At 37.9% G+C, this 25,695-nt stretch overlaps 1 protein-coding gene across 2 annotated transcripts in view; it reads right to left on the reverse strand.

Annotated features, from left to right (window-relative positions):
- Positions 1-25,695, reverse strand: part of tmx3b (thioredoxin related transmembrane protein 3b) — a 126,968-nt gene that overhangs the window by 88,324 nt on the left and 12,949 nt on the right. The window contains exons 1-4 of one of the 2 annotated variants that reach the window (XM_043688479.2): positions 22,412-22,449; positions 20,438-20,477; positions 14,516-14,639; positions 1,680-1,725 (exon numbers count right to left, since the gene is read on the reverse strand). In XM_043688479.2, the coding sequence (XP_043544414.2) occupies positions 1,680-1,725; positions 14,516-14,639; positions 20,438-20,477; positions 22,412-22,434 (233 nt within the window). In that variant the 5' untranslated portion in view covers positions 22,435-22,449. Of the gene's footprint in view, positions 1-1,679; positions 1,726-14,515; positions 14,640-20,437; positions 20,478-22,411; positions 22,450-25,695 lie in introns of those variants that run through there. The other variant, XM_043688478.2, reaches the window with a different exon arrangement.

Raw genomic sequence — 25,695 nt, forward strand, 5'->3', positions numbered from 1 at the left:
CTGTCTCTCTCTCTCTGTCTGTCTCTCTCTCTCTGTCTGTCTGTCTCTCTCTGTCTGTCTGTCTGTCTGTCTGTCTGTCTCTCTCTGTCTGTCTCTCTCTGTCTGTCTCTCTCTGTCTGTCTCTCTCTGTCTGTCTCTCTCTGTCTGTCTCTCTCTGTCTGTCTCTCTCTGTCTGTCTCTCTCTGTCTGTCTCTCACTCACAAAACGCCCCCCTATATTGTCCATTCCCTTGTTTTCTGTACTCTCACGAAATGCAGCAACTGGCCACTTTTGGCAAATTGTCGCTATCTTCATGCTCTTGACAGCCAACTCTGTGACATTAACATTTAAACTAACCATTAATGCATTCCCCAGACAGCAAAGGACCCCAAAACTTGAGCTCTGGGGAACACCACTTTAAAATATCTTTCACTCATTAAAAAACATACTGACCTTTATCCTTTACCTCCTGTTACTGATGTAATTTTGAACCAACTCTTCCACATTCCCTTGTAACCCATGGGCTTTACTTTTTAAACAGTCTGCCAAATGGGACCTTATCAAATGCCTTATTAAAATCCACACAGACACCATGCACCGTGCTATCCTGATCATTCCTCCTGGTTACTCAAAAAAATTAAAGTTATTAAGCCCTGTTCCTCCACTAATTTGTGTCCACCATACAAATACATACAAACTGCTGTATGGATGCTAAAAGCTACGTCAAAGGTTAATGAAACATTGACCTTTATCGCAGGAGAACTGAAGTATGTAAAAATTGCATTTGTCGTCAGTGTGACGCAAAAATAATTTTCATTATCTGATTGTTCTTTAGGACTTTGATAGCTATGTAGTTGACTGCTAAGTCCAATCCTGCAAGGTTCTGCTGCAATTAGAATAAGATAATGCAAATGACTAAATTTTGAATGAATTGCTGGCTCGATTTTTCTCAACTTGCCCTGCTCTGTGCCTTTGGTACGAGCTCTCTTTCAATGAAGGTTGCACCACATTTTGTGGTTGCACTGGGTGAACTTCCCCTAGAATTCGAAGGCTAAATCAAAACTCCTAAGGAAGCCCTTCAGACAGTCCTTGTGATGTCTTTAACTGTCTTAAAAGTGCACCCAAACTCAAGTCCTCCAAAAATATTCATTTTGCTCAGCTAGTGTCAGACATTCGCACTACCTGACCAGCGTAACTCAGTTGTGTTGGTCTCAATATGTTGTGGATACTTGGCATGCTAGTTCAGATGAGCACCTCAGCATCTGGCATTTTTTTTCTTGACTCCCAATCTTCATGAGCTTCTGAAAGAAGCTTACTAACCTGGTTTTTATAAGTACATATGCAGAAGTTTGGTTCAAAATGTTAATTATCCACATTCAGTCCAATTTCTGCCTTTGATTAGAAAGACTGTTCAAATTGGTTAAACATTTCAAAACAAATCTCCTACAATGAGTAATTAAGTTGATTTATTAATATTACTTAATGCCAATTTCAAAAATAACTGACTAATGAAGCTGCAATAAAATTCAATAAAAAGTATTCCATATCAATTGCAATTTTTTCCTGTATAAGCAACCCTGTCAACTCCCTATTCACATAAGAATTACTTGAGCTTCATGAGAGCATGTTAGAAGGAATGCGATTGACAGTTCCTAATTATATTGAGAAAAAGAGATAAGATACTATAATCCTTCACTTACAATTTGATAGTTGGATAACCTCGGACTCCAAACTGTGAGGCAATACCTGGGGAGGAGGAAAAGAGTGGGAAGTTAGAAACAACTGGAATGACAGATTTAGGTTACAAATGGTTTCTGCAAATGCTTACATTGAGTATTTTTATCTCTAATCAATTTATCTGAAAAAGTTTTCTTCAAACCTAATATAGTTAACCACTATGTAACAACTCTATATAAATGGTCTTGTAGTTTGCTAACTTTAAAACATTGCAATTTCTTTGAGCACAAAGATGAATGGAATTGTTATGTTGCACTCTTAAGAAAGGATACAGGCACAATTTGAACTCGACTGACAGCAACTAGAAAATATGACAGCGACTGCCTGATGCACATAGTTACATGAATTTTGAGTGGCTAGTGAGAGTAGACTAAGCTGACGTTCATGAAATCCCTAAACAATTCTTCATTGCCACCCTTCTGTGACAGCTTATTGTAGCATCAGTCAATGGTGAATCAGAGACTCCAAACAGCACAAAGGGATGCAAGTCCAGCACTTGTCTTCTTTTTTCAAGTATCCACTTTCAGATTAGTATTATGAGAAAAAGCATGTTCCTGGCAGGTTTATTATGGCCACTTGGTCTCCATTATATACTGTTATATTGACTATAAGGAACCATTTTATCCACAATATGTTGGTTCAAACTGGCTGCCCAAAAATGCGGGTCATCTGAAAACAGAACATTTTGTGCATAAATCAAAATATTTTACTTTGAAGGTGCTCAGATTTTCAAGGGCACCCATTTCATTTTCAGGGGTTATCTTTTCATTCTCACTAACTCATTTATTAGGTGATGCAGATATTAATAATAACATCTGCTATTTGTGAGATGGCACATGAGGCACTTGGACTTGTCAAGAGAATTAAAAAATGTCATCAATATTCTCAGTAATAATCAACTATTAAAATTGAAACCACAACATTTCCTAGATAACACAGTATTAAAATTGGTATAAGACAACAGACCTAAGTTAGCAACAAAGGATTTTTTTTTTTAAAAAAGTAACTGACACATTTCTATATCAAAAATCATCATCTAAACACACCTTCCACAGACTAAGGAAATCACAGCTCCATATTATGATCCCAACTATGTTACTGCTTTACAAGTCAGATCTTTTGACATGAAGAGAAAGTGAGGTCTGCAGATGCTGGAGATCAGAGCTGAAAATGTGTTGCTGGAAAAGCGCAGCAGGTCAGGCAGCATCCAGGGAACAGGAGAATCGACGTTTCGGGCATAAGCCCTTCTTTTGACATGAACTGGCTTGGTAAATCATATTTTTATTTGTTTTGGTTTTAACTATTGCTGGACCACAAGTTCATAATGCTGCAAATTTAGCTTCAACAATAAAATACAAGTTTATTACAAAAGGCTCTAAGATAAAATAGTATAATCCAAACAATTTATCATACAAATTCAAAGATTTTAAACACAGTCAAAGTTTTGGGCATTACGGTGGCACAGTGGTTAGCACTGCTGCCTCACAGCGCCAGAGACCCGGGTTCAATTCCCACCTCAGGCAACTGTTTGTGTGGAGTTTGCACATTCTCCCAGTGTCTGTGCGGGTTTCCTTCAGGTGCTCCTGTTCCCTCCCACAGTCCAAAAATGTGCAGATTAGGTGATTTGGCCATGCTAAATTGCCCGTAGTGTTAGGTGAAAGAGTAAATGTAGGGGAATGGGTCTGGGTGGGTTGCTCTTTGGAGGGTCGGTGTGGACTTGTTGGGCCAAAGGACTTGTTTCCACACTAAGTAATCTAATCTAATCTATAATCCCATTAGTCCCAAAACTCTCCTTTATAAATCGAAAAGAAACAAAACCACTTTTGGACAATATCCCAAACACCTCTGGTATAGTTCCTAAAACACCATTCATAATATTCACACCAGAATTCCAGTATCTAACATCTTTGTGGGATTAAGTCACTGACAACCTCAAATGGAACTGCAGATAGCTTCTTCCCAAAACCATCACACATTTCAGCTTCCACAAACTGTTTAATAAACATTTCCAGGAATTTGTCTGGTCTGTGACGGACACTAATTCTTCACTTTAAGAATCTAATTAGTGATTTCTTGTCATGTACTACTCAGCAGCACTGCTTTATACAGTTATGCTATTGAAAATGTCTTCACAGGACTAACACCACCCAAAGTTTAAAGTGAAACTAAAAGTATCACCTTTCAGCTAGGAGTATTTCCCTTTAGCTGAAAAAAATTCCACAACATTTGAACAAATCTTTGCAGCCCATTATTTATCATGCTGGGTCACAAACAAACTAACTAAAATGAACAAAAGATCATTAGTGTACAAAATACATTAATTTAAAAAACAGGCTTCAAAAACTGCTTTTGAAAGGAATTGCTATTGTTACAGAACCACTTACAACTTCACACACAAAAAAAACACACCAGTTGCTAAGTCCAAACTAGAAATCCAAGCTTAAAACAACATTTAATATTATATATAAATCCCAGTTCATGTGACAATATGCACAAAGCTTGAGTGCACAAGACAGTAATGGTTCTTTTCACTTCACCTCAGATCTCAATCTGACTTAAATTTAACAATTAACAGCATTCTTTACAGTAGGATCCAGTACATTACTTACACAGCCTTCAAGTAGAGTCCACATTAATTTACAAATAATTCATTATCTCAGACATCCAGGTTTTCTTGAATCCTGATTCACTGGTAAATCATTTGTTGCCAAGCTTAAAACCATTATCTTCACTGAATCCCAGTTTCCCCTCTATACTCATATTGGAGCCGCTTCGCTATCCTCCACCCACAACCCTCTTACAGCCTCCTTCTCCCATCCACTCATGGCAGATTAAATTTGTAGATCTGCCTAAAGGTGGCCCAAACCCTGGCCTCAGCTATTGATGGTGACTTGTTCATGGCTATCACTTACCTTCCTATCTATCTGTTGTTCCTTCATTCAAAGGTTGTTTCTCTATGATTGTTGCTGAGTGGTTCATTAATTCACTTACCAACTGAAGGCATGAGAGAACTGGTCTGTGATTGCAGGAACAGTTTCTCACTATTTCTTTTCATTCTATTCCCAGTGGTGACTTTTCTATTCCATGAGTAGATTTGCTAGGTAATAGAGGGGTTTTAAGAATTGGATTCACCCACTGCTCCCATATATTGAGTGCCAGTTCCATACATCAATTGAGTAAAATAGAACACTTATACTAGGGCAATTACACAAGCCGCTGCAAGGTGCAGCATGGCTCCAGATTACTTATTGGCTTTGCCACTTTGTATGTCATTTTATATCATTCTCCAAAGGATTCTTGATGCCACCAGACACATTGGAGGTTGCAACCTAAAATGTACATATTGGCACCTTTTCCCAGTGACCTTTGCAAATCTGAATTATAAGGACAAGTTAGCAAGCTCAAACAACCTGGATATCCATTTTAATTGTAAATTGCAATACAGTTGATTTAAAATTCAAGCAAACAGATCTGTTAACATTCAGGTTGTAGAACCCAATTGTAACTAAACATTCAAATCAAACTGATTGCAAATCCAAATCTAACAATACTGCACTATCAAGTATAGATAGTTTTACTCCATCTATTCACATGTTTGGTTAGATTGGTGGATGAAATGAAGACTTCCCAGTGGTGTTCTCGACATTTTTGTTGGATTTGTGTGGGAACAAAGACTGTTAGAGATTCTGCTGGAAATTGAAAGAACATGCTGTCTCCGAGGGAAAAAAACTTCACAGAATTCTGGTGATTTAGGAGAATGTGGCGGCATTTTTCCTCACATGGAAAAGAGGGAGATACCTCCAGTAGTTTCTACATTATAATTTGTCCCCCTCTTGATGGTTATAATTGTCATATTCCTAATGCAGGCATGGAATTTTTCCTCCACATCTATATCATGGGTGCATGGATGTTTGATTTAAATAATTATTTTCAGTGCATTTGAAAGGGAAGAGTAAAAGTTGGAAGTGGTTAAAAGCAAAAGGTAAAACAAGAGCAAAGAAATAACAGGCTGGAGCATTTTCCCTGGAGCGTCGGAGGCTGAGGGGTGACCTTACAGAGGTTTACAAAATTATGAGGGGCATGGATAGGGTAAATAACAAAGTCTTTTCCCTGGGGTCAGGGAGTCCAGAACTAGATGGCATAGGTTTAGGGTGAGAGGGGAAAGATATAAAAGAGACCTAAGGGTCATCTTTTTCACACAGAGATTGATACTGGTATAGAAAGAGCTGCCAAAGGAAGTGATGGAGGCTGGTACAATTGCAACATTTAAGAGGCATTTGGATGGATATATGAATAGGAAGGATTTGGAGGGATATGGGCCGGGTGCTGGCAGATGGGACTAGATTGGGTTGGGATATCTGGACGGGGTGGACCGAAGGGTCTGTTTCCATGCTGTACATCTCTATGACTCTGACTCTAAATGAATCAAAATTGCAACTTATTGATAGATATGTTACAGACCTCTGGTGCCCTCTGACTCAAATGTGCTTTTTTTTTTAAAATTGACAGTAAACTAGAAAATGACATCTTGCCACCTAAGCACCAACCATATGTTACCTGTGAAGGGCTCTTGTGCCACAGTGGTAGCATTCCTACCTCATGCGGCAGAAGATCCAAGGCTCAAGTCCCATTTCTGCCAGAGTGGGGATAAATGGGTGTTTTTCTGGTTGGTGATCAGTGCCTAGTGATGCACCTCAGGGATCAGTGTTGGGACCTCAATTGTTTACAATTTACATAGATGAAGATGAGTTGGGGAACCAAGCGTAGTGTGTCAAAGTTCACAGGTGACACTATAATGAATGGTAGAGCAAAGAGTGCAGAGGACAATGAAATCTGCAGAGGGATATAAATAAGTTAAAATAAGTGGGCAAGGATCTGGCAGATGGATCACAATGTTGGTAAATGTAAGGTTGTCCATTTTGGAATAACTGCAAAATGGACTATTTTAAAAGGCTGAAAAATTGCAGCTTATCCTGTGCATAAGAACCAGGGTGGTTGGCAAATGCAACAGGTAATTAAGAAAGAAAATGGAATATTGCCTTTCATAGCTAGACAGATGGAGTTTAAAAATAGTGAGGCAATGCTGCAAATGTACAGGATGATCATACTCCAAGTGTGACCGTACTATGTCCAGTTTTTGTCTCCTTACTTGAAAAAGAATGTACTAGCACTGGAGGAGGTGCAGAAGGGGTTCGCTAGTTTAATTCCAGAATTAAGAGGTTGCCTTATGAGGAGAGATTGAGTAGACTGGGACTGCACCCATTGGAATTTAGAAGAATTGACAGGGGTGGGGGAGGAGAAGAGAGAGAGTCTTTTATAAACATATAAAATTATGAAGGGAATACATAGGATAGAAGCAGGGATGTCGTTTCCACTAGTATGTGAGATTAGAACTAAGGGGTGCAGATTTAGAACGGAGTTGAAACAGAACTTCTTCACAAAGGGCTGTGAATCTTGGAATTTCCTGCCTGGTGAAGCAGTTTGAGGCTACCTTATTGAATGTTTTTAAGGCAAAAATAGATTTTTGAACAGTAAACAAACTAAGCATTATAGTTGAGCAGGTGGGTAAGTGGAGGTGAGTCCATGAAAAGATCAGCCATGATCTTAATGAATGGCAGGGCAGACTTAATGGGCCAGATGGCATACGCCTGTTCTGTTTCTTATGTTCTCATGATATCACCCATGCTTTTTAAAATCCACCTAACAATGGGTGTTAAGCCTCAAAAGATAAACTACTCTCTGGTGTTAGCATTAAACACTGGTTCAATAGAAAACTGCAACCTCAGCTACCTGTAGCAAAATTAAGCTGACAACTGTATGTACAGAATGACAGTTTACAACTGACTGCCTTGTCATGAATGACTTCACACAACATTTAGATGCCACGCTCTCTTCGGTTCTGCATACAAGACACTCAATCTGCCTTTGAATGTTGCCAAAACAAAACACTCAACCCACATTTAGTCAGCCAAACGTTCCACCTCCAATATATGTTGAAGGGCTCTGGAACAGGTTTAGCCCTTCCCATACCTCTGTAGTGACTTTTCCCAAAAGGGGACCATTGGTGACATTGTAGAAGATCAACCGTCTATAAACCACAGCAGTTAAACTTTGTCAGACATCCACACAGATAAATGAGGGGTGCTGCATTTTGGGAAAGCAAATCTTAGCAGGTCTTATACACTTAATGGTAAGGTCCTAGGGAGTGTTGTTGAACAAAGAGAACTTGGAGTGCAGGTTCATAGCTTCTTGAAAGTGGAGTCACTGGTAGATAGGATTGTGAATAAGGTGTTTGTATGCTTTCCTTTATTGGTCAGAGTATTGAGTACAGGAGTTGGGAGGTCATATTGCAGCTGTACAGGACATTGGATAGACCACTGTTGGAATACTGCGTGCAATTCTGGTCTCCTTCCTATTGGAAAGATGTTGTGAAATTTGAAAGGGTTCAGAAAAGATTTACAAGGACGCTGCCAGGGTTGGAGGATTTGAGCTGTCGGGAGAGGCTCAACAGGCTAGGCTGTTTTCCCTGGAGCGTCGGAGGCTGAGGGATGACCTTATAGAGGTTTACAAAATTATGAGGGGCATGGATAGGGTAAATAGACAAAGTCTTTTCCCTGTGGTGGGGGAGTCCAGAACTAGAGGACATAGGTTTAGGGTGAGAGGGGAAGATATAAAAGAGACCTAAGGGGCAACTTTTTCACACAGAGGGTGGTGCATGTATGGAATGAGCTGCCAGAGGAAGTGGTGGAGGCTAGAACAATTGCAACATTTAAAAGGCATTTGGATGGTTATATGAATAGGAAAAGTTTAGAAAGATATGGGCCAAGTGCTGGCAGATGGGATTAGATTGGTTTGGGATGTCTAGTCGGCATGGACGGGTTGGACCGAAGAGTCTGTTTTCGTGCTGTACATCTCTATGACTCTGACTCTAAATGTTCTAATGTACAAATGAGCTGTTGTCACCATAGTCCTATACTGCATTGACTATGCCAGTGACGCTCAAGAGTGCTAGAGGAATTCTACCAATAATGCCTCCATCACATCTACACATTCAATGAGGTGGGAAGAAGAGGAGAACTGAGGTGTTCTTCTTGATGCCAGTTCCACAAGCAGTGATGCAACTTTCTGCATAATTAACTAATTGGGCACTGTTAGATGTCTGAAGAGCATTCGCCCCCACCACATCCTCTCCTCTAAACTCTCAAATGGCTAACATTTCAGAGGAGGAGAAAGTGAACACTTCAAAAGGCATTTAAACTCTCTCTGAAGTATGTCGGTATTGACATAATAAGTGGGACCAACTGACCACTGTGATAAGAACATGGCCACCAAGCTGCATCGTGCTTTCAGTAAAAATCTTAATGATGAGGCAAAAAGATTCACAGTATAAAACAAAAAGTAGATCCTGAACTCCAGATCCCATTCCCTCGCATGACATCCTATTCCATGTGCCCAAAGATTAAGGGTCAAGGAGCTCCTGTTCAGTCACACGAAGATTCATGGAAAAAACTGGTGTCCTTGAGTAGGTGTGTGTTCGGCTCTCTCTCTTGAATTAAGGAACTGCCAAGTTCAGTGAAGTTGGGAGTTACCATAGCATTCTCTTCTCATAGCACACTGCCCAAGTTAACCAACATGCCATCTCCCATCCATGAAAGATGCAAATCTGTCAATTCTGCTAATACAAAAGAAAGGCTTTCAAACGGAAATATTTTCCTGACAAAAATATACAATATTTGTTAAACTTTCATTTGGTTATTCATTGAAACAGTTTTCTTTTAACTGATCAATCAGCGAAAGAAAACCTCAAAAGGAACTGCTCATTTTGTTAAAAAGGTGAAACTGCCATGATTTTTAAGAAAATGTAAAAATTATAATTGGAACACAAACAGTGAGTTGTCTAGTCAATAAGTTTCTAGCAATGTTACAACACTTAAGCATATGCCTATATTTTATTCAGGATTGAGTCAGCAATCCCTTTGTACAAAAAAAGTCATCTGACCAGGGCATTAAACATAAAAGCAACAGATGCTTTCAGTTAGACATGCAGAATAACGTTGGTACATGGAAGTTTCAGTATACAGATATTTTGAACAGAACATCTGATATCTACTAAGATCAGAGAGTGTTGAAAATTGCAATGAACCAAACACTGACAACTTCTAGGCTCACCCTACTAAATGGCACCCAAAGAATGTAAGAGTACAGAATAGATACAAGTCCTGTAACTTGAAGGTACATGTTGACTCATTATCCAATTCCCTAGTTAACAAATAGTGAAACCAATGATTTCAGAAACAGCAAAACTAAATCCCATTGAGAATGCCAACTAGTGCATCTGTGTCCAACTTTAATTGCAGCATATACTCTTATGGAACAGTTAAATTCATCCAATTCTCAGAAGACCAACTGGAATGTAAGTAGAAAATACATACCCTTCTTTTTAGAAAAGGGTAGCTGAATTTAATTGCAATGAATCACAGAGACTCCACAAATCTAGTTTAAAATCTTTACATTGATAATTCACTCTAGAATCACAGAACCCAGATAGTCCAAATGGAGGCCATTCGGCCCATCAAGTCTGCATCAACCCTTCAAATATCATCCCCTGCAATCAATCCCTACATTTACCATGACTAATCCACCTAACGAATGGAACCATTTGGCATGGCTAATTCACGTAACCTTTGGGGTGTGGGAGCTAATCGAAGCACACAACAGAACCCCACGCGGACACAGGAAGAACGTGCAGACTCCACAGACAGTCAACCAAGGCTAGAATTGAATCCTCGTCCCCTGGCGCTATGAGGCAGCAGTGCTAACCACTGAGCCACCCGTGTCACCCACAATATAATTATAGCAAAAAGCTGATAATGCTACACCCGTGGAGCTAGAGCTAAAGTCACTTAATTCAAATGATCAGATTTTTGAAGCATCAATTTCCTATTTTGTTGCAATATTTGCATTGATTACTTCAAATGACTGGTTAACTCCAATATATTTTAAAGGTCTGCATTATCATTAGCCATCTGATCTAGGTTATCAGAAGTAGAATGAATTAAAAAGGAAACTGAAAGAACTGTGGGTGCTGGAAATCAGAAACCAAAGCAGAAATTGCTGGAAAGACTCAGGTCTGGCAGCATCTGTGAAGAGAAAGCAGAGTTAACGTTTTGGATTCAGTGACCCCTCTTCAGAACTCTGTTCCGAAGAAGGGTAACCTAATGCAAAACTTTAACTGTTTTCTCTTCACAAATGCTGCCAGATCTGCTGCATTTTTACAGTGAGTTCTAATTCAAAGGAGATGACTTATGACAAGAAGAAAAGAACAAAAGTTAAGGTTTCCATCTGTAACAGTTATCTAACATCTTGGTTTGATTGGCTACAAAATCCCATCAACAGAGCTGAAGAATATTTCTGTAGCTTCAGCTTAATCTATTACTAAACCAGAACTCGGTGCACAGTCTGTGAGGAGGAGTTGAAGAATGAAGTAACCAGAGTTTCAAATTATGAAGGTACAGACTAAGGAACTTAAACAGCTTTGAAATCATGCAACTAAATGCTGCAATAAAATTTCTAGACAACTTACTTATCCAGTTATGAGATATCAGATATCAAGAGATTGCAATCCTTGCCGACATAAAACGATATGAAAAATAATTTTCTACCTCAGATTGATACTGATGACTTGGAAATCAGAAGTAATGATTTACAACTATCTAAAGTAAATAACTGGACTGAAACGTTCATATGATCAATCTAAGAAATTATTAGATAAATTCTGCAAAGTAACCAGCTGTTTTCATTTAAAAAAATCTATAATTCATTCAGGTAGAACTTGAGATCTTTGTTAATTGTTATGAATTCCACACCCCTTCAAATTCTAAAAATATAGAATGTTTACAAGTTTGCACTCAAATATGATCACAGACGACTCCAAATATGCAAACATTGAACATGTCAAGTCATATTATCTAAATGACTAACCTGAATTATAGTTTTCAAAATGTGCATTTTTCCTTGGACTAATTAAATAGCTGTCATTCAATATATTGTTAAAGCATAAGCAATGCAACATACACTATCGTCTTCTGTAGATTAAGACAATGGACCAAAATGTGTGAAATGACTTCACTCCAATCATTTCAGCAAAGCAAGTATGATTTACACATTTATGGACTCTTTCGGCTATTTATTTGCCTGATCAGTAAAGAAGCAAAAGACAACATGAAAAAATTCAGTTTCCCAAACTTCTCTCAACACCTCTGTTAAAACCAGTCAAGAATTCCATAATATTAACACTAACAACCTTGACACTGCTGGCGTTCACATGAAAATGCAATGTACAAGAAACAGTACTCCTCATTAAAAGACAGCCCCATAGAGAGTTAGATGTTTTCAATTCATTCTACACAGTATTAAAATAGTACAATTAGCAGGTGTCACAACAGCATTGTATAATCCACAATTGACACTTCTACAATTCAAACGAGTTAATTTGCATGCACACATTTAACTGGCAGTCTGTTTTTATTAACCCAATATTTGTCATGTTTCATTTTGAAGTAGTGAACCAGCACAACACTAGCATCTGATAAGAGTTTAATCCACATATCTAATCTAAACATACAATACTTCAAAAATATATTAATAACCATTTGACGTTTAATTGCCTCACTTTATGGAGTTTTGCAGAATCTTAAATGGATTTTTCTCCACATTTTTTGTTATTTTTCTCCCCAAACAGAATCTCAAGTTGGTGCGCCCTCTATTCCCCACATACTTCCTGATGGGCTTGACAAGTTGTCTATTGTCCTACAGTATTGAGCTCAACTGTTTTTTTTTTTAAGATATGATTTTGAAACAGCTGTCTGTTTAGGTGATCAGTACCGATTCATAGAATCTTCACATTGTGGAAAGAGGCCATTCAGCCCATCGAGTCGACAGTAACCTCCCGAGGAACATTCCTCCCAGCACTTTATCCTAATCCCAAGATCCCACATTAACAATGACTAATCCCCCTAGCCTGCACATCGGTGGACACTATGGACCATTGAGCAAGGTCAATCCACTTAACCTATATATCTTGTGGGAGGAAACTAGAGCACCCAAAGGAAACCTACACAAACACAGAAAAAAAGTGCAAACTCTAAACAGTCATCCAACGCTGGAACTGAACCGGAGTTCTTCGTGCTGTGAGGCAGCAGTGCTAACCACCATGCCACCACAACATAATTACAGGAAAGCTGCAACACCTAAAGTCACTTAATTTAAATGATAAGATTTATGAGCACTAACTTCTTACTTTGTTGTGATATTTACATCAATTACTTCAAATTACTGGTTAATTCAAATTTAGTTTGAAAAATCTGCATTATCAACTGCCAATATAATCTAAGTTGTCAGAAATAAAATGGAAACAAAAGGAATTCTGCTGGAAATCAGAAACAAAACAAACTGCTTCAAGGAACATCTGAATATCAATACTCCTGACTGGACTACAAAGGAATAAACCTCTGTCCTGTAAAAAGCAGCCAGAAACTATATTTGTGGACGCTGCAAATAATCCTTTTTTTCCTCATCAAAGCGAGAAGTTTGACAAAAACTCTTCAGGTGATTTTTGAAGATAGCTTTAAAGAGAAGAATGGACAACACATCTTTTGGTTAGTTAACCAACCACGCCCATAAAAGGTATTCCAAACCGCTAATATCAACTTTTGAGCTTTAGACGCCATTTTAACAATTAAGGACATATGTACATAAGTGGTTTCTAACTGAATAAGCTCAATTTTTGGTTGATTCTCTCTTATTGCATGCTTGTGACTGAGATGTAAAGCAGAGATTCCTCCTTCCCCTCATCTAAGAGGGTGTAAAATAAACTCTACTTCTGGTTTTAAAATTTACCACAGTGCTGTTATGGTCCTTGTAAAATTAAATCCGAGCCCACGAGAGAGTCGGAAAAATACCGCACTACCTTCAATTAAAATGACAGAAAAATAAAATCACCATTTGTTTACAGACATGTGCTGAGGACAGGGAGAGAGATTTGTTTTAAAACTTGCAACTGGCCTGTGAGCTACTTAATTTGCAAACAATATTTTCCAGAAGAAATGATTAACATAGCAACAGCGTTTTCAATATTTGGTGATGTTTTTAGTTAAAAGCAAAGGCTGTTGTTTTCTCTAAGAATCATTCAGTTTCCTTGTGTCCTATGACAATCAAAGCAATGTCCAGAACTGCATTTTGCAGTATAATACATAATCAGTATTTTGTGGGGAGAGAAAAAAAATGAGAAAATTGGCAGTGTTAGGTTGATATGCACAGCATCACAGTTGATGCGTGCACATCGGGCAAAATATATCAGAAAGAAAGATGAAGGCAAATGCTCTGGTGGTCTGTATAAGGGAACGTTAGCCTGAGGAATTACAAAATAAATGTTAATTTATAGATAAGATTTCTTTTAAAAATAATAATTTGACTTCATTATGTTCTAAACTTTAGAAGTTGGTACTCAGCTCCAAAGAAACACATTAACTAATTGAAAGAGAGAATCAACTTAAAAAAAATTATTAAATTTCTGTAATCCCATGCAATAAAAAACAAATTATGTGCTTTTTAAATCACAATGCTTAATAAAGCACTGAACGAAAGTCATCCCATACAAAAAAACCCAGCATATTAGGATTTGATTTCAGTAAAGTAGTAGACCTGGTTGAAATGTAACGTTATTTTAGATGAGACTGAATGGAGTCATTTTTCATACAGTTCTTTGTATCAATACAAGGCAGACTATGGTGCACCTCACCTGCATAAATTGTTGCATCCATCTTCCCCACTTTTATAGGAGAACCTGATGTAAACATTTCAGCAGCTACCTCATCCCATATTGGTTCCAACTTCTTGCAGTGGCCACACCAAGGTGCATAAAACTAAAACAAACATAAATCATTAGCAGTGGATAGTTTATTCATTTGAGAAGAATTAGGAAAATAAACTCAAACAGAACAATTTTTAACATGTTAACTAATTAGATCAAACTGTTCTCCACCACCAAAAAAACTTTACATCAGCCAATTTCAATAACTTGACTGAGATAAGAGTCTTCACAATGCAATTACATTCAATGTGCAAACAGGGGGGTTATCAGGAGAGCATGAAGGTACATGGGCTTTATCCCTAAAATCCCATGTTTGCCACTGCACAGCACCAAACCCTTACTCAATATTGTGCTTGGGCATTTCAGCATTCTCTAGCTTCTCCACCAGACATCTCTCACGTTAATTATATGATGTTCGATAATTTCAAATAAATGAAAGTTTGGTTTGAAGTATAAAGTTGAGAGTGTTGATTCCAAAGTCAAAACCAATAAAACAGAGGGCTTGCTTAGAATAGCAAGAAATATAGCAAGAAATTCAGCAAGCTAAAACTGCAGACCAAACATCTTTCCCTCAAAAGCATGATCTTTTTTGAGCCAAATCTAATTCAAATGAGAAGGACAGGGGAAACAAACTTGAAGAATTTATTGTTGTTTGAGTATGGTGAACAGTCTGATCTTTGTATTACGAATAGAAAGGCACACTGGAGAAAGTTTGGAAAAAAAATTACGTATAAGACTGGAACTGAGAAACGAAACAAACTAGGGAGCCTTTATTTTAGAAAAAGAGATCAAAGGGTTACATGACAGATATCATTTAAACTTACAAAAGGATTTGATAAGGCAGATATAGGTTTTCATTCACAGGACAGATCAGAACTAAGGCATTAAGTACAAGATGGTCACTAATAATTGGAATAGAGAATTCCGTTTTCAGTTTCTCTGTCCCATTACTATCTATAGCAAAACAAACTTTGAAACCTTGGACTCCATCACAATTCCATGTGAAGCAGTCAGATTACTGCACAGGAAAGTTGTGCCGCATACATGTTTGACAGTTGTCAGATAGAAACGTTTAGTATCAAACTGATTTCGGTGTAGTGTAATGCACATACAAATAACTATCATTATACGATCACTTTTTCAAATAATGTTTCCAGGTTTTACTAAACTGTTTCGCTGATATGTGCTGTCTTCAAATGAATTTAAGTTTTTCCTGCATTGCAATAATTATAATATTTTCAATATGCATGAAAATTACAGATGTTGCCAAAGAATCTTTGCTGTAGAGTAGGTATGCACTGCAAGACAAGAGATTAATGGTGTTACGGAGGAAAAACCTGGTAAGGAAATTCAATGGTCCATGTCAACAAGGTTTGCTGAGATGCTCCTTTTGTTTGTCAGGATCTCCTGAGCCTCTTCTCCAGGTACTTTCATTTGCTTGCAGGAACATGAAGTTCAGACTGACTGGTTCATAACTTAATAAGTCTGACTTATTGATTAGAAACAACAGGGCTTAGAGCAAGTGGCAAATGAAAATAAATTTGCTTTCTTCAGGCTTTAGGTTTTTTTTTTGAATTGATGAGAGAAAGGCAGGAACTGACAGCCAATCACATAGTTGTTGGCAGGCAGAAGGCCTTTGTCGGCGACATCTCATCACCACTCCACAGACCAATTAGCTGCTTGTTGCCAGCCAAACCTTCCTTCACAAATACCGTCCCAATTCCTATTCATCTACAATAATCTCCAATTCTTGAAGAAATTGTAAGTGCTGTTTACACTTTTGAGTGTGTCAATAATTAGGTTTTTGAAAGCACAGTAATCCCTTGGTTTGGTCCTCCATCAGGCTTGGTTTATAAAACACAGACTTTTTCCTATTTCAGTCAACAAAGAAACAAAAACAAAAAGTATGTGCTCATCACAGTACTAAAAGCTGATAGAGCTGCAAGTTGCCAAATCTCTAGGTCCAGCTAAGCTTTGCCCAGGGTAGCTAATGAGATAGTAGCTGTGTTGGCATTAAATTTTCCAGAATTCCCCAGATTCACGAAATACTTTATTGGACTGGATATCGGCAAATACAACAGCTCTATTCACGAAGGGGGAGCAGTGAGACAGCAAGAGAGAACAGGAAACTATAAACCAGCTGGCTTGATATCTGCCAAGAGTAAGGTGTTAGAATTGATCACTGAAGAGATTATGGCTGCATACTTAGCAAAACTCAAGGGACTCAGGAAAAATCAACATGGTTTCAAAGGGAAATCAAGTTTAATAATTTATAGGAGTACTGGAGCACTTTGTCATAATATACATTGTAGATAGACATTGTGGAACTAAGTATATAGATTTTCAGAAGGTGTTAGATAACATGCATCAAGGGGTATTCCAGAAAATAAAAGCACATGGTGTACTGAGTATCCTCTTAACATGGACTGAAAATTTGCTGGTTGGCAGAAAGCAGACTATGTACGAATGGATCTTTGACTGACAAGCAGGATGTGACAGCTGGTATTGCCCAGGGTTGTGTGCTGTGGCCTCATATTTTTTTTACAATTTACCTCAATGTCTTTGAAGAGAGCAAAGGAATGGTAGCTAAATATCTTGGTGTCACCTGCAAAGTACAATGTGAAGGAGACATAAGAAGGTTGCAGAGGGAGATACATGGGTTGAGTATGTGGGCAAAAATCTAGCAGATGAAATATAATGTTGGAAAATGTGAAGTTGACAGGAAAAATTAAAAGCAGAGTATTGTTTAAAAGGAGAATGACTGTTGAATTCTGAGGTACAGAGGGATTTGTATGTTTCAGTACATGGAACATAAAGTTAATTATGTAAGTATGGCACACAATTACTAAGGCTAATAGGATGCTATCCTTTATGACAAGGATTTAACATTAAAGGCAGGACATTATGCTACAGTTATAAAGGGCATTGATGACAATACATCTCAAATACTGTGGTAAGTTTTGGTCTCTTTATTTACAGGATAATGTAAACGCATCGGAAGCACATAAGAGTCACACAACACAGAAAGATTCTTTGGTCCAACTTGCCTGCACCAACCAGATATCTTAAACTGATCAAGTCCCATTTGCTGGCATTTGGCCCATAACCTTCCTTATTTGTGTACCCATCCAGATGCATTTTAAAATGCTGTAATTGTACCTGTCTCTACCTGCTCTGGCAAATTTGTTCAGTCATCAGTTGAGAGGTGGGTGGTACCTGGTAACTAGCAGGAGGTTTCTTTGTTCATGTTTCACCTGATGCACTGAGGCCTTGTGAATGTTTGCCATTTGAGTTGGGAAAACACTACCTCGAAGCAGGGATTTATTTTGAGCCATACAGGCTGCATTCACTCCATTAATGTTGATTTTTCAAGGGTTTTGCTGGAATACTCATGGAGCAAGTATCAAGAATAATGTCCACATTTGTTTCACTGTACTCCCTCTAATTATGGAGGATGCCATGGAGGACAGCATAAGTGCAAGTCTTTCAGCCCAACAATACTGCACCAAAATGTATTAGCTTCATATGAAGTGATACGCCGGATTCATACCTGAAATGAGTGGAATGTTTAGGAGAATAGATTGGATTTATTTCTACTGGAGATTAGAAGAAGAGGAGTGAGGGTTGACTTGAATGAAATGTACAAGATCCTGAATGGACAAGGTGAATATGGAAAGAATGTTCCCTCTTGTGAGTAATTCCAGAACCAAGGCCACTGTTTTAAAATTGGGGCTTCACTTTTATTACGGAGAGGATTTTTTTTTCTGAGGCTGTAGGAATTTGGAATTTGCTGCTGCAAAATAGTGACGGTGGGATAACTAAATAATTTTAAGGCTGAAGTAAATAAATTCCCATTTGGAAAGAAAATCAAAAGATAGTCAGTGGTAGAAGGGATGTGAAATTCAAAACACAAGCAATTTATCTATGTTCGTGTTGAACAGCAAAGCAGTCTTGAGAGGCCAAATGCTCAACTGCTGCCCTTATTTCTTATGTTTGCAAAGGATCTGTAATGATGTTGCTTACGTCTAAAAGAAATCATTACCTGGAAAAATTAAATCCTTATCAATGACTCTTAGGAAGTTGGAACTATGAATTGTGACATATAAAAGTGACAAACTTTTGGGCATCTTTATTCAAAATAATTGTTGATTGGGATGGCATTAAAAGACTAATGTTGCTTAAACTAGTCAAGTGAACTTTTGCTGCGAGTACAAGATCTGATGCATCTACACAATAAATCAAGAACAAAATTCACTTTTCATCTATACGTTTCTCCCAGGCATCACTTAGAACAGCATACCAAGCATGTAAATTTGCAACTTGTCCACACATAAGCAAATACAGTTGCTTCAATTAGCATTCTAAACTGACAATATCCAATTTTTGACAGGCAGCTGTCCTTCTTACAGCTATCCTAATTTGGATGGTTATGCAATTTAGGATGAGTTTTAAATTTCATTTTCTTTCTCTTCAGTTGTGCAAAATTGTTTCGAACGCCACTGTTTGTTTTATTCAAGCCATATTGTTCAATTTGTGAAGATACCAACTGAAGATTAAATCTGTGTAGGAAATGACTGAAGGCAAATCATAATTTAATCTTAAATTGACTGGTGGGAAATAACAATCCACTATACATTACAGGATTATTAAAATTTGCACCAAGCCAGGTTTAAATGACATTCTAGTCATTTGTCTGTACAGTTGCTTTAGGTGGTGATTGTTCAAGAGGAATTTTCTCTTCTGGCTCTGCCAAGCAGCCTTATTAAAATTAATAGTATATGGCTTTACTCTTAAATGTAAATACACACTGAGTTATAGCTGTTGCATACCAAAACCAAGTCCACAAGGAAAGAAAATGCTATTATCAATAACCATGAGGGTAAAACAAAGCTCCAAGAGGAGGAACCAGTACTGGAAACAAGGCATGAGTAGAAATCATTTCATTACCGGCAAAAGGACATCACAATGAGCCACGCATTACAGACTTGGTCCTTCGAGATTCAGCTTGTTTGGCTGTTAACATGTGCCAAATGATTTCAAATGGCCTTACCCAAAGTCTAAAACTGCATCCTATTGTTGTTTACAGATGGAGGGATACCAAAACTAAACATCCAGCATAAACTGCTTTTTCACAAGTAAACTAAATTGATTATTTTGAGAAACTCAAATGGAGTACAGGACTTTTAATTTGGGCAAGAATTTTTGAACGAGAAAGATTACTAGGCTATTAACAATTCACGTGTTATACAAATTGATTAAAAACTCCATACAAATCATGAAATTTGAAGAGTTAAAAATCAAGGATACTCTGACGTTATGGTTAAAAAAGAATCAATCGCCTATTTAGTAAAAGAAAATTGATTCAGGTATGAATAATAAAATTACCTACAAGTTGTACGCATCCACAACCTGGATGTAGAGATACATTGATATTTAAACATTTCCAAAATGATCAGCGACAATTTCAGGGTCATGAATATATCCAGGTCGTTCATAAGTTAGCAAAATAGGTTTGCTATGTATAACCTTTGGAGGAAACATTTCATATTTAGGTCACAGACCAGTCTAGACAGTGCATTAAACAAATCTAACCCTTTCAATTCTATAATCACACATAGATGTATGACAAGCATTATAATACTATTGATAACGAAGTTCATCCTGCATAAACACAAACATCTTGCCGAAAAACAAGCTACTCTTAATCCTCTAAAGATCACTGTTCAACTGTGATGTAACCTTTGGCAGAAGTATGAGCAATGTTGGAAACATTTCCATTAAAATTACGTCAGCATTAAGTGGCTGCATTTTGTTTTTATTAAGTTCTACAAAAGAAAAGTGCATACTCACATCTACTAACCAAATTTCATCTTCTCTATTATCTTTAAACCTGCAATAAAAAATCAGGCTGTCAACAAATATAATCACTTATCTTATAGAACCCACTGTGTAAAATGTCGCAATTAATTCCTCCAAACTGAATACTTTGCAAACTCTAACTGTAAAAATAAAATTAATTTTTGGTAGTGACACATGCAACTCATTCACTTGGAAACATGGCACACGATGAAAAAAAAATATAAAAATGTTACGTAAAATGTTTGTGTCATGGGTACAATGGCCAAACCAGCTCAGAAGAACAAATATCGGACTTTCCAGTGCAAAACCCGACATCTAGTCAGAGGGACTCAATTACCAATTTTTGTTCATTTACAGGCTGTGGATGTCACTGGCCAAGCCAGCATTTATTGCTTTTGCTTAATTGCCCAGATGGCAGTTAAACAGCAACCACGTTACTGTGGATCTGGAATCATATGTAGGCCAGACCAGGAATGGATGGCAGATTTCCTTCCATAAAAGGATGAGTGAACCAGAGGGGTTTTTCTGACAAATGACAATGAAATCAATAGACTCTTAATTCCAGATTTTCATTAAATTCAAATTCTACTATCTACTATGGCAGGATTTGAACCTGGCTCCCCAGAACATTACCGGGACCTCTGCATTAGTAGGCCCAGAGGTATTATCACTAGATCATTATTTTTACTGGTAAAGGATCACACAGCAGGCTAGCATGGATAAATAAACTAATTAAAAATAAGTGTTTATTTTAGTAAACATGTCAATAATTTCTAGAATTAAAAAAAAGTACTTTCAAATCTACAATATAACTACACAGTCTTCAACCATGAAATATTAGGTCAACCTTTCAGTTTTTTTATCATTCCTTGAGGATACAGCTCAAACTGCAAGAATGCAATTTAAAAGAAAAGCACAATACACATCACCTTCTGACAGCATCAAGTCCAGTGAAATAGCTCAAGCAATAAAATGAAGAGTTATTTTTCAGAACAAAGTAGGATGAAGCCGCTTCAAGAAAAAGTTTGTGCTTTTTCCTTCCTCATCACCAAACATATTCTTGCATCTTCAGGTTCCACTCCAGAGATTTGAGTACAAAACCTGGCACAATATGTTAATATAATTCCAAGGGAACGCTGCACTGTCAGAGCTGCAGTTATACAAATGAGATATTGAAACAAGGCCTGGTTTGCCTCCTTTGGTGGATGGAACTGAACAAACTATTTTGAAGAGGACAGGTGTTGCATCCTGGTCAATATTTATAAATTCTACAATATATGTTTTCTTCTGTATAATGATCAGCTTGAGCATTTGTTCTCAGCTTACAATGCTTCAAAGGCAAAGGTAACCTCTCTTCAAAGGGAGTTAAACACTGAGAAATTCACCAAAGCACCACCTTCCAAACACAATAACTGTGGGTGCACCTACAACAAATACACCAGTGGTTCAAGAAGGCAGCTCACTACCATTTTATCTAGAGATGGGCAATAAATGCAGACCCAGTCAAAGCCAATATTCTAGAATGAATAAAATAAACCTGACAAACCTCACCCTTCCTTGTGACTAGATTATAATTTCCATTAAATAAATCTGGAATTTCAAGTATTAGACTTCTGTATTAGACAGCTTTCCCACTGACTTTGCAGATTATCACAGGCACATTCTGTTAATGATGTGGAATGATCATTGATGCATCGTGCACAAACCATGCATGGCATAGTGTGCCTTCTCAAACTCCACCCTAATTAGTGACCCTAATTCCTGCCTGAGTGACAAAAGATTTGCTGCTTCACATAGCTTTGGCGTTTGCAATTCAATGCTATTGCTTCTTTGCTGTTTGCACTCCGGAGACCAGATCAAACTGAAATGGAATCATTACCACTTGCACCATGCCACGATGCTTCATTTTCAGCCCACAACATTAAATTCAGGATTTTCCCTAAATAGTGAGTTGGAAGCACAGACCCCAAGTCTTTGCAGTGCAGCATGCAACAGCTTTCCAGAGAGTGATGCTCAAACAAGATGAGTGAAAAAGTTTGCAAAGTATCACATCCAGTCAGAATCTATTTCAGGATTTACGAGGTTTCTGTTTGGGGTAAGTCAATATTAATTAAAATTTCTAATTGTGCTCAACTAGCAGATCTAATGTAACGTGATCTAAAGCATGACTCTGCCTATTGTTATAAACCTCACAACCCAATCAGAACTGTTATATTTAATCCACTAGCAATTTGAGCACAAAACAAAATTGCTGACGAGGTCTTCCACTTTTGACCTTCGACACAAATCACCCCTCCGCAACTTTTTCAGCTGCAGAGCCTTTGATCTCCAGATCCCTCCCGTCATTTGGAATAAACTCACTCTGTCTTCTGCATGGTTGAATTCAAAGTTTTGGAAATGAGATATTAAACAATGTCTCCATCTACCCTCTCACATAAATGCACTGATTTAAACCTCAACCGTCACTTCAGAAATTATTTAATGAATTGTTCAAGAGGCTGCTGTTTTTCCTACATTGCATCAATTTAGAAGTACATTACATAATAATTTCTTTCAAAATTCACAGAACCTCAAGTTTAGTAATTAATAGCGTATGTTCCATTACAATAATCACATAGTTAAATATTTAGTTATTATCTTTAGATAAAACAACAAACTGCTCCTGGAACACTACCAAAACTGAATAAAGCTGTGCCAAAGATGACAAGTAGAGCTACAAAGAAGTTTTGTTGTGTGGTTACAATAGGATAGGCACTAATTAAAAAGCAGAATCTCAAAGGCAATAATATCTTGATTACTACCTGAGCCACGTGCAAAATGACAAAGTACATAAGATTAGTGAAAGCAGAATCAAAGACTGGAGTGGGCGAAGTCAGTTGCAGTTCGTTGAATATTGACAATATCAGGGAAAGTGCAATCTGTACAGTTGGAATGATCTATGCTGAAGCATGCCCAACATGGTGTTCTAGTGAGCCTTGTACCTCGGGAAGAGGGGTTTGAATGGGGAAAGGTGTTCGGTGGTGGTGGTGATGTGAGGGGTCAAACTTGGATAGATGCATCAAAATCAAGGGGTAGTATCAGGATAGGATAGCAAAATAGCCATATATTAAATGAGAATAACATCAGAGAATGGCAGGAAGGAACAGAGGAGAAAATCTAAGAATATATCATAGGTCAAGGCTAGATCTCAAAGATAACATGGACCAAATTAATGCATGTGGCATTCATAATGTAAATGAATCAACAGCACATACTGAAATAGATGGCTTGACAGCCTTTAGGAAGACATGGTGGTAGGATGACAAGGAGTAGGTCCTGAATGTTGAGGTTATAAGATTCTCAAGAAGAATAGGAAGCTAGGTAAATGCAGAGGGGTGGCACTGTTAATAAAGGTGCCATTAATGCATTAAGATGGTATTGGTTTAGCAGATCAGGCTGTACAGTCAGTTTAAGTGGAGAGGAGGCGGAACAGGAGGGAAAAAGATTCCTATAGGGAGTGATCTATAGGATCGCTAACAGTGACACACCACAAAATAACATACACAAGAAATATTGGGTGCTGGTGATAAAGACAGCACAATAATCTGGTGATTTCAATGTATATATAAACTGGGAAAAATCAGATTGGCAGTTGTCAACTGAATGAGGAGTTCACAGGTAGTTTTTTTTTTAAGAGCAGCATATTCCGGAACCAACCAGAGAGCAAGTTATATGAGGCTTGGTATTGTGTAACAAGACAAGATTAATTAATGACCTCAGAGTAAAGACACATCAAGGTAGAAGCAACCACATCCATTTAAAATTTACCAGTCCTAGACCTAATCCAATTTAGGCCGAGGACTAGTATTGTAAACTTACATAAGAACAACTAAATGGAGAAAGTTGAGCTAGTTGAAGTGAACTGGATATTAAGGTGGGAGAGAGAACAATACAGAAGCAGTGCCAGATATTTAAGAAGATGTTGAGTACTCAGAATAAGTATACTCCTATCGTAGATAAAAAATTTCAAGAGTGCCCATCATCTGTGGTTATCTCAAATTAGGAAAAAAGTATCTAACTTATTTGAAAAGCATACAATTCTGTAAATATAATGATTGGTCAGAATTTAAAGAATAACAGAGAAAGACTGAAAGATTTATCAGGAAAAAGGAAATACAGCATGAAGAGAAGATAGTTAGAAACAAAAATGGATTTCAAGAGTTTCTGAAAGTATCTAAAAAAAGGTAAAAAGAAGAGTAAATGGGCATTTGATCCTGAGGAGAGAGAATGTGGAATTACAGTAGATAAGATGTACAAATATTTTTGCTTTACTGCAAATGATACAAAGGAAAATAAAAACATTAAACCAATAAATTAGTAGATGGAAGAAACTGAGGAACATAGTGAAATTATAATCACCAAGGAAGCAATGCTAAGCAAACTGATGGAGTTGTAGGCCGGCTTCAGTGGATTCTGGAAATGTTGCATCAGACTGGAATGTAGCAAGTATAACCTTTCTACTCAAGAAGGGAGGATAGGGAAAACGTTTGTTAGTTAACTTGCCATCTGTCAAGGGAAAAATGTTAGAATCCATCATTACTGAGGCTACTGCTCGGCACATGGAAAAGCTGTAGTATATGGGAAGACTCAACATGGTTTTGTGAAAGGGAAATCATGCTTAACTAATTTACTAGAGTATCTAACAATAGCAGACAGTGAGGTCCGCAGATCCTGGAGATCAGAGTTGAGAGAGTGTGTTGCCGGAAAAGCACAGTAGGTCAGGCAGCATCCAAGGAGCCTCAAAGATGGACAGATAAATGGGAGGGGGTGGGGACAAGGGACAGTCCACTGACATACTGCACTTGGAATTCCAGAAAGCATTAGACAAGGCACCACATAATGTTATTGCAAAACGCAGAAGCATATGGCCTGATTGGTAGGGTGTGATGAGTATAGTTTTTTTTTAAGATTAGATTAGATTACATTACAGTGTGGAAACAGGCCCTTCGGCCCAACAAGTCCACACCGACCCGCCGAAGCGCAACCCATCCATACCCCTACATTTACCCCTTACCTAACACTACGGGCAATTTAGCATGGCCAATTCACCTGACCTGCACGTCTTTGGACTGTGGGAGGAAACCGGAGCACCCGGAGGAAACCCACGCAGACACGGGGAGAACATGCAAACTCCACACAGTCAGTCGCCTGAGGCGGGAATTGAACCCGGGTCTCAGGTGCTGTGAGGCAGCAGTGCTAACCACTGTGCC

This window comes from Chiloscyllium plagiosum, unplaced genomic scaffold (genome assembly GCF_037043375.1).
Source record: "Chiloscyllium plagiosum isolate Xiang-an unplaced genomic scaffold, Cpla_swu_hap1 HiC_scaffold_4, whole genome shotgun sequence".
NCBI lineage: Eukaryota > Metazoa > Chordata > Chondrichthyes > Orectolobiformes > Hemiscylliidae > Chiloscyllium > Chiloscyllium plagiosum.